General features: G+C 60.4%; 1 protein-coding gene across 3 annotated transcripts; it reads left to right on the forward strand.

The window, feature by feature from the left end:
• Positions 1-9: 9 nt before the first annotated feature.
• On the forward strand, positions 10-9,170 carry MBD6 (methyl-CpG binding domain protein 6). 3 transcript variants are annotated; one of them, XM_056117502.1, is made up of 13 exons: positions 10-63; positions 3,004-3,067; positions 3,228-3,364; positions 3,645-3,747; positions 3,862-4,024; positions 4,242-5,294; positions 5,722-6,383; positions 6,620-6,773; positions 6,945-7,114; positions 7,243-7,656; positions 7,736-7,803; positions 8,018-8,081; positions 8,207-9,170. In XM_056117502.1, the coding sequence occupies exons 3-13, from the start codon at positions 3,252-3,254 to the stop codon at positions 8,279-8,281; spliced, it is 3,039 nt and encodes a 1,012-aa protein (XP_055973477.1). In that variant the 5' UTR covers positions 10-63; positions 3,004-3,067; positions 3,228-3,251; the 3' UTR covers positions 8,282-9,170. The 3 variants fall into 3 exon arrangements, with proteins under 3 accessions (XP_055973477.1, XP_055973476.1, XP_055973478.1); XM_056117501.1 differs by lacking the exon at positions 10-63 and adding an exon at positions 1,697-1,985; XM_056117503.1 differs by lacking the exon at positions 10-63 and adding an exon at positions 1,697-1,985 and having other exon boundaries at positions 7,751-7,803.
• Positions 9,171-9,223: the final 53 nt, after the last annotated feature.

Here is a 9,223-nt window from a genome sequence, read left to right on the forward strand (position 1 = left end):
GGGGTCGACGTAGCTTTGGACCCGGAAGTGACTTTGGGTCACGAGGCTTCGCGGAGGCGGTGGGTGAGTCATGCGCGCGCGCGGAGGGGAGAGCTGGACGGGGGAGGGGAGTTAAGGGGGGCGGGGATGATGCAATGTTTGGCAACCGGTGTCCGCGCGCGCACGCGCAGGGGACTACGAGGGTGGTGGGAGGCGCGGGGGGAGGGTGTGGGAGAGGGGAGAGGGCGGGGCGCCCGCGTCGGCTCCCAACGGCCCCAACGGCCATCAACTGCGGCCGCCCTCGGCTGCCTTGTGAAACCTCGCTTCCAGCTTATCTCCGGGGGAGCGTATTTTTCTGCCCACCGGGCATTAGACCCCCGTCTTATCTCCTCCAGGACGCTCTCCCATTTCCTTAGCCGCCCTCCAGCTAGTGGACGCGGGGGCTTTTAGACTTCCCTCCCGAAAGTTTGCGTCCTCTACCAGCTTTGTGTCTCTCGCCTTCAAGCGGTCTCTTCTAGCCCGTTGCTCCCGCTGAAGGAGCGGAAGTATCTGAATATTTTGACTAGTCAGTTTGGCTCCTCCGAATGCGAACCCAACTTCAGACAGTTTTGGATGAGCCCTAGCAAGTCAGAATTCACGTGTTTTGGCTCCCCCCAGTGTTTCCTAGGAACCCCGTGGTGCTCTGGTGACCTTCGTCAACGACTAGCACTCGCCCTTTTCTCTGCACACTGTGACTCCCTGCTGGGATGAGATCTTGCTCAGGTCGAAGGCCTCCTGGTGTTTGGACAACAGAACTTTGTTGCCCCGACACTGTGCAGTTGTGGACACAAGTGCCTTCTGAATTGTCAGCAGCCCCTACTCTACCCTGTTACGCCTCACTTGCGCAGGGACCCTCGTCCAGCTGCCCGATCTCTGTGCTTGAGCATTCGTGTCTGTAAATACAAGACGATCGGTTGTGAGGGAGAGTGAGAATTATGAACCTAGAAGGCAGCCAGAACAAACGTGAAAAACACCACGCCAAGTATTTTCCGTGCGCCATTAGGTGGAAAGCGGGCCTTGTGGCGGCCTGTTACATATCCTGTCAAACCCTCCAGGGGGCAGCCAGAGTTTGTACAAGTAGGAATTGCCACGAGGCGGCTGTGGCCAGGTGGCAGATAAAGGTGGCAGGAAGACGGCGACACGTCCTTAGCCAGGCCTCCACCGTCGCTCCAGACCTCCATTTCCCCGTCTGGAAACGGGGGTGGGGTGGCTTAGACCAGATGGTCTGCCCTGGCCCAGAGACATGACTAGGTTGTCAGTGACAGGCAGAGGTCATGTGACTTGACAGGCTGAGGTCGTGTTGTGACATGTTGACCTGGGGAGGCGGGTCAAGTCCCGGCACACTAGCCGGGCAGCCTCGGGGCGGGGCAGGGCAAGTCGCGACTTTCATCTTTTGGGACCGGCCCCTCCCGGACCAGGCATTCCTGGCTTCCCCCCACAATCTGGCTGTGCGAGGGGCCCCTCCCCGGGGAGGCTGGGATTGGCCACCGGTGGCCAGGGAAGAGGCTCAGATCCTTCCGCGGGGGGGGGGGGGCCGCGTGGGGTGTTTGTTCTCCAGGGGATTAATGGGGGTTGTGGGGGAGGGGCAGGCGCGCTCCCGCATGCGCACTGCGGCTCCTCCTGTTGGCTCGTCGTTGGCCGCTGGGCGGGGGCCCGGCCCCGCCCCTCTCCCGTCCGGGCAGCGGCGGCGGCGGCGGCGGCGGCGGCGGCGGCGGCAGCGACGGCGGCGGCGGCGGCAGCCTGCGCGGTGCCTTCTGGGAACGGAATCCCCAGGGCTGCCCCTGGCCCCTATGGCGCATGCGCGGGAGGCCGCTCGGTGATCCGCGGCGGCGGCGGCGGCGCTTCCTGCTAGGACCGGCCGGGGCCGTACCGGAGGCTCGGGCTCCACCGACCCTCCTCCCACTCCCTCCCACTCACCCTCTGGGCCGCGACTGCGCAGGGCGGGGCCGGCCGAACCATGGGCCGCGGTGAGTGCAGGGCCCGGCCCCCCCTGCCCCTCCCCCTCCCCTCCCCCTGCCCCTCCGCGTCCTCCCGGCCCCTTCCCCGGCCTCAGCTCCGCTCCCCGCCTCACCTGCCCCTGCCGGGTCTCTCCTCGTCGCTTGACTTTTGCCTTCTTCGCCCCCCTCTCCTCAGTGCTTCGCCCACCCGCCGCCCGCCCTCTCCCCAAGTTCCTTCCTACTTCGTGCGCCTTCCCCTCCTCCCCGAGCCGAGGGAAGCAGGCTGGGTGACAGGGCGCCTTGTTATGAGAGGGAAAGTTTCGAAGCCGCCAGAGTCGGGTGGCAACGATGGTAAGGTTGGGGCCGGTGCTTGCAGGTTCGCGGGGCGCCCGCACCGAGCAGAGCCCGCCCTGCAGCTGGTTTGAAGCCAGGGGGAATAGGAGGTGCTGGATCTTCACCCCTGCTTTAGGTTGGGGGGCTGGGGGCGGCTGAGGCGCTGCGGAATCTGGAGCTTCTGTGATCCTGGGAGAAGCCAGACCTGATTCCAGCCCTTCTCTCCAGGACCCAGCCGAACTAGATCAGTGATTGTCTAATGAAGCGGGCTTGGGGGGAGGTCCGCTGGTACCACCCCAGCGGGCATTTGGGCACTTGCCTGGTGACCTGTGGGGCAATCTGTACTTTTTATATGATCTTCCTTGGGGGAGGGAGCAGGAGGGGCCCGACTCTGGGGAACTTCCTAGTGGCCTGGCCTCCTGTGAATTTGCCTGCTCTCCTGCCTGAAATCTACCTCCGGTGGGACAAAGGGGCCTTGCCCTGCTTCTGTCTGGTGGTGGGGCTGTGACTCGGGGTTCCTGGGAGTGGAGGCCTTCCCCCGTGGGGCCCTGGAGACTGGATGTGGAAAGGACATTTGTGGAGTCAGCTGGGAGACAACAGATATTAGGGACACTGACCACCTATTATTCGGATCTCTGTTGGAGAGGGGCTGGGCTGTGGCATTCTTCTGGGTGGGGGACACTCCTGACAGTCTCGTGTCTCTCCCATGTTGCAGGTGTGGGCTAAGCTGGCGGCCCCGGCTTTAGACTCGACCCCACGATGTTTGCAGAGATGTTCAGGTAGCCTGGTGGGATGACAGAGGTTGCCGATCATGCCCTAGCCGACTCCAGGAGGGTTTCTTTCCTCTTTGCCCTGCACCTCCTGGGTCTCCCCGTAACCCCTCAGGGATCCAGAGCAGTGTCCTCTTTCTGGTGCCCACATGGATGTCTGTGTTACCAGGCACGTGGGAGCTGATTACACACAATGAATGGGGGCAATGAGAGCAGTGGAGCAGACAGAGCTGGGGGCCCTGTGGCCACATCTGTCCCCATCGGCTGGCAGCGCTGTGTGCGAGAGGGTGCTGTGCTCTATATCAGGTAAGGTCCTCGGTCCCTCCGCCCTGTGCCCCCCGCCCCTCGGTAGCCTGGCTTTTCGCATTTGCTCAACGCCCTGCGTGCTAACACACTGGTTTCCTTTGCTGTCCTTGATGCCTCTTCGTATTTTTTGCCCTCTGAGTCTGTTTTCCTCAGTCTCTTCCACTTGTCCCACCTGCTGCTCTTCCCTGGAAAGGCCTCTGATAAGGAGCTGTCTGTCGTGCAGTGGTATCCCCTCATTCAGTGACATCTCACCCCCATGTCCGACCCTGTCTCCTTGCAGCCCAAGTGGCACAGAGCTGTCTTCCTTGGAGCAAACCCGGCGCTACCTCCTCAGCGATGGGACCTGCAAGTGCGGTCTGGAGTGTCCACTCAATGTCCCCAAGGTCAGAGTGGTGGTAGGGGGGCAGAGAAGAGAGGTAAATGCAGATGATGACGGGCTAGCCCTTCTCCCAGACCCCACCTCCTCAGAGTCTCTGTCCATGGCCTGTAACTTACAGGTTTTCAACTTTGACCCTTTGGCCCCGGTGACCCCGGGTGGGACTGGGGTGGGGCCAGCATCAGAGGAGGACATGACCAAGCTGTGCAACCACCGGCGGAAAGCCGTTGCTATGGCAACTCTGTACCGCAGCATGGAGACCACCTGCTCACATTCTTCTCCTGGTGAGTCTCCTCTACTTTCCTGAAGGCTTGCGATTGGAAAAATCCGGGGGCTGGAGTAGGGATGGTGGAAGTGATCTGAGAGGGGGCAGAGAAGCGGGGAGTGGGGAGCTGCTTGGTAGGCACAGGGAGGTTGGGAATTTACGGGCAGTGGGTGCAGAGGACAAGAACGTCCTCGAAAGGAGAGCCACAGGCTGACCCTTCACTTCTTTCATTGCAGGAGAAGGAGCGAGCCCCCAAATGTTCCACACTGTGTCCCCAGGGTCCCCCTCTACCCACCCTCCCTGTCGAGTCCCTCCGACGACTCCACTTAATGGGGGTTCTGGCTCCCTTCCCTCAGAAGCTCCCTCAGTTCCACAGGCCTACCCGCCTCTAGCAGGCCCTGGGCTCTTCCCACCACCACCGAGACTTCCTGATCCGGTCCCCCCTGGGGGCAGTAGCAGCCCTCGCTTCCTTCCGAGGGGAAATGCCCCCTCTCCAGCCCCGCCCCCACCACCTGCTATCAGCCTCAATGCCCCCTCCTACAACTGGGGGGCTGCCCTCCGATCCAGCCTGGTGCCCCCTGACCTGGGTTCTCCTCCAGCCCCCCATGCTTCCTCCTCACCCCCTTCAGACCCACCTCTGTTCCACTGTAGTGATGCCTTAACTCCCTCTCTCATCCCCCCGAGCAATAATCTCCCTGGTCCCCCTGGCACCCCTGGTCCTGCCACTCAGCCACCAGTGTCTTCAGCCACTATGCACCTGCCCCTGGTTCTGGGACCTCTTGGAGGGGCTCCCACCGTGGAGGGGCCGGGGGCACCGCCCTTCCTTGCTAGCAGCCTCCTCTCTGCAGCGGCCAAGGCACAGCAACCCCCTCTCCCCCCTCCCAGCACTTTACAGGGCCGAAGGCCCGGTGCCCAGGTGCCCTCAACTTCCTACGCCTCGTCCCCCCGCCCTTCGCAGCGTCGTCCCCGCCGACCCCCAACTGTACTGCGATTACTAGAAGGGGGAGGCCCTCAGACCCCTAGAAGGAGCCGTCCTCGGGCCCCTGCCCCTGCTCCCCAGCCCTTTCCTCTCCCAGAACCATCGCAGCCAATTCTCCCCTCTGTGCTGTCCCTGCTGGGACTCTCCGCCCCTGGCCCTTCCCACTCTGATGGAAGCTTTAACCTTTTGGGGTCAGATGCACACCTTCCTCCTCCCCCGACCCTCTCCTCAGGGAGCCCTCCCCAGCCCAGGCACCCCATCCAGCCCTCCCTGCCTGGGACCACCAGTGGCAGCCTCAGCAATGTGCCAGGTGAGTGAGCCCACGGTAGGGAGGCCGACCACAGAGCTTTTTGGTAGTTTTGGGGCGGGGGTGTGTGTGTGTTTGTGTTTTCTTCGGATTCTGGGAGAAGGGGTGTGTGTGTGTGTGTGTTTTCTTCGAATGCTGGGAGAAAGGGTGTGTGTGTGTGTGTGTGTGTGTGTGTGTACAGAGCTTTTTGGTAGTTCTGGGGCGGTGTGTGTGTGTGTGTGTGTGTGTTTGTGTTTTCTTCGGATTCTGGGAGAAGGGGTGTGTGTGTGTGTGTTTTCTTCGAATGCTGGGAGAAAGGGTGTGTGTGTGTGTGTGTGTGTGTGTACAGAGCTTTTTGGTAGTTCTGGGGCGGTGTGTGTGTGTGTGTGTGTGTGTGTGCGGATGCTGGGAGAAAGGATCTCCCTTGAGCTGATTCTCTTTTCCTTTGCAGGCGCTCCTGCCCCACCAGCTGCCTCCAAAGCCCCCCTAGTTCCCAGCCCGGTGCTTCAAAGCCCATCAGAAGGGCTTGGGATGGGGGCAGGCCCAGCCTGCCCTCTGCCTCCCCTGGCTGGAGGGGAGGCCTTCCCTTTCCCCAGCCCTGAGCAGGGCCTGGCGCTGAGTGGAGCCGGCTTCCCTGGGATGCTCGGGGCCTTGCCTCTCCCTCTGAGTCTAGGGCAGCCTCCACCTTCTCCATTGCTCAACCACAGTTTATTTGGCGTGCTGGCTGGGGGAGGGGGACAGCCTCCCCCTGAGCCCCTTCTACCCCCACCAGGGGGACCTGGCCCTCCCGTAGCCCCAGGCGAGCCCGAAGGACCTTCACTTTTGGTGGCTTCCCTGCTTCCGCCTCCCCCCTCTGATCTCCTTCCACCCCCTTCTGCACCTCCTAGCAACCTCCTTGCCTCTTTCCTGCCCCTGTTGGCACTGGGCCCCACAGCTGGGGATGGGGAGGGATCTGCAGAGGGAGCTGGGGGTCCAAGCGGGGAGACATTTTCAGGTTTGGGAGACCTTCCCCCCTTGCTGTTCCCCCCACTTTCAGCGCCCCCTACCCTCATAGCTTTAAATTCTGCGCTGCTGGCTGCCAGCCTGGATCCCCCCTCGGGGACACCCCCCCAGGTGAGGATGGTGGTGATTGGGTGGGACAGGACAGGAGACCGAATCAGAGATGGGAGCTGGGAATCAAAGGCTTTCTCCTCCTCAGGGCCTTGGGGTGGGCTTATTTCTTGCTGCAAGTACAGTCTATTCAGTAAGCATGGTCTAGTGCATGTGAGGCTTTACTGGGATTGTGTGTGTGAAAGTAACAAGTTTTACTGGTTACACACGGAAGTGTTGATACCATTCTTTCTCCTCAGTCCTGTGTCCTGAGTGCCCCCCAACCTGGACCACCTACCTCCAGTGTCACCACGGCAACTACTGACCCGGGGGCCTCCTCTCTGGGCAAGGCCCCCTCCAACTCAGGGAGACCCCCCCAACTCCTTAACCCTCTGCTGAGTGCCAGCCTGCTGGGTGAGTCTACATAGACTAGTGTAAAGAGAAGAATAGAAGCAGTTGGTATAGAGACTGGGTGAATTTGGAAGGAAGTCTTTGACCCCGGGACAAATCCAAGAAAGTAATGGGGCTTCCTCCCTAAAGCCCGCTAGGTTGCTTAGGGAAAACCACCGCATTGTCCTTCAACAGGTGACCTGTCTTCGCTGACCAGCAGCCCTGGAGCCCTCCCCAGCCTGTTGCAGCCTCCTGGCCCTCTTCTCTCTGGCCAGTTGGGGCTGCAGCTTCTCCCGGGTGGGGGAGCTCCTCCGCCCCTCTCAGAGGGTTCTAGTCCCCTAGCCTGCCTGCTACAGAGTCTCCAGGTGAGGGCGTGGGTATGTGCTTGCCGGGGAGAGACCTTTTCCCTTTTCCCCCAAGTGGAACTTGAGCTGTTTGGAGTTACAGGAGCAGAGGGCCAGGTCTGAAACAGACGTGTTATCCTTTGCTGCAGATTCCTCCAGAGCAGCCAGAAGCACCCTGTCTGGCTCCCGAGAGCCCCGCCTCAGCCCTAGAACCGGAGCCTGCCCGGCCTCCCCTCAGTGCCTTAGCCCCACCCCACAGTTCTCCCGACCCCCCAGTCCCTGAGCTGCTCACTGGGAGGGGGTCAGGGAAACGGGGCCGGAGGGGAGGAGGGGGACTTAGGGGCATTAATGGTGAGGCCAGGCCAGGCCGGGGCCGAAAGCCTGGTAGCCGGCGGGAGCCTGGCCGACTGGCCCTCAAGTGGGGGGCACGCGGTGGCTTCAATGGACAAATGGAACGATCCCCAAGAAGGACCCATCATTGGCAGCATAATGGGGAGCTGGCAGAAGGGGGTGCTGAGCCCAAGGATCCATCCCCTCCTGGGCCCCATTCTGAGGACCTTAAGGTAAGTCAGAGAGGCTGGGGCTGACGGGCTGAGGAAAGGCTGGGCCATGGTACCTTTTCCTAACTTCCTATGCACACAGTCCATCTTTTCCCAGGTGCCCCCCGGGGTAGTTAGAAAGTCTCGTCGTGGCCGGAGGAGAAAGTACAAGTGAGTATTGTACCCATCACTGTCCTGGCCTTTCCCCACTTCTGCTCGGCTTGCTAGAAATGTCTAAAGTGGCTTGGCTTTCAAAAAGCTGGTACTTACGCGAACAGGACTAAGGTTGCCCTTCCACTCCTGTCCAAATGGAGAAAGTTTTCCACTCAAGGTGAAGTTTGCCTGATGCTTAGGTGGTTCCTGATCACGTGTGTTCTCACTGCAGCCCCACCCGGAACAGCAATAGCTCCCGCCAGGACGTTACGTTGGACCCCAGCCCCGCAACCCGAGTAAGTGTGGGGGGTGGGAGATGGGGATGCGAAGAGGAAAATGGGGTTGGAGGGAGTGGGGAGAAATGAAAGCTGGCCTGCCACCTAGCTGTTTGGTCATTTTGTCAACTTCCCCTCTTGTATAGGCGGCTGTCCCTTTGCCTCCCCGGGCCCGCCCTGGCCGTCCTGCCAAAAACAAGAGGAGGAAACTGGCCCCCTAACAGCCATACCTGGAGCTGGACCTGACCCTGACTGGGGAGAGCTGAGTGCTGAGCCTTGGGAGCCCCTGCCAGCCACCTGCACCTGTGGACAGTGGGTGGGGGCACTACTCCCCACTCAGAGCACAAATGCAAACCCTTCCCCTACAATCCCATCCTGAGCCATTGCAGGGGGTAGGGAAGCTCACCCCTTCCCCCCAAAGCCATGTCACTGAAAAGGCCTGGGGGGGTGGTATATGGCCCTCTCCCTACCAGGCTAAGGGGAACAGCCCCTTCCCCAGGTCTTTTATTTGTTTAAGTTATTTTTGCACAAATGACTTTTATATTTAATTCGACTTCATTGCCTCCCTTCTTGAAGCCAGCAGGCTCAGTTTACAAACCTGTGAGCTACTGTTGGCTGCTGCCCTCCTTCCCAGTGAAAGGTACAAAGCAATAAGCGTCATGCATCCTCCCCTCCCCCCTCCAACACCCTCTGCCTCTGGCTCAGGTTGCTCAAAGCACAGATCCCCTCTTACCCGTCCCCAGGTTTGAAACACATAGTCTCATTGCAAGGTATAGCCAGCTTCCCTCTACTTTCCTCTGGGATCTAAAAAGGGGGTAAGGGGGCCAAGAGAGCCCTCTGGGCCTCTCCTCCCACACACACTACACTGCCCCTTCTCCCCCATCAAAATGCTCAGAGACGTTGTGATGATGCGACTGAGGATTATGCAACGTGGTCCAACCGGAGCGGCCAGCATGACCAGCTGTCCAGGGGCTGCCTCCTGCCTTTTCTTTTGTAAAGACGAGACCCTTGGGAGTTTTAATTCTGTTTTGTACTTGCCCTGTGGGGCCTCCACTGCTTTTCTATGGGAGACACTCTTAATTTAACAGATGAGAATATTTTGAAACTCTGGCTCTGACTCTGTACTCATTTCTTCCTTAGCTCTTAGATAAGAACATGGAACA

Source organism: Sorex fumeus, unplaced genomic scaffold (assembly GCF_029834395.1).
Source record: "Sorex fumeus unplaced genomic scaffold, SorFum_2.1 ptg000035l, whole genome shotgun sequence".
Lineage (NCBI taxonomy): Eukaryota > Metazoa > Chordata > Mammalia > Eulipotyphla > Soricidae > Sorex > Sorex fumeus.

Coding starts and splice junctions, on each gene's coding strand:
- MBD6 (XM_056117502.1), top strand. CDS start 3,252: ATGAATGGGGGCAATGAGAGCAGTGGAGCAGACAGAGCTGGGGGCCCT. Junction 4,025..4,241: donor CTGCTCACATTCTTCTCCTG/GTGAGTCTCCTC, acceptor CTTTCATTGCAG/GAGAAGGAGCGAGCCCCCAA. Junction 5,295..5,721: donor CAGCCTCAGCAATGTGCCAG/GTGAGTGAGCCC, acceptor TTTCCTTTGCAG/GCGCTCCTGCCCCACCAGCT.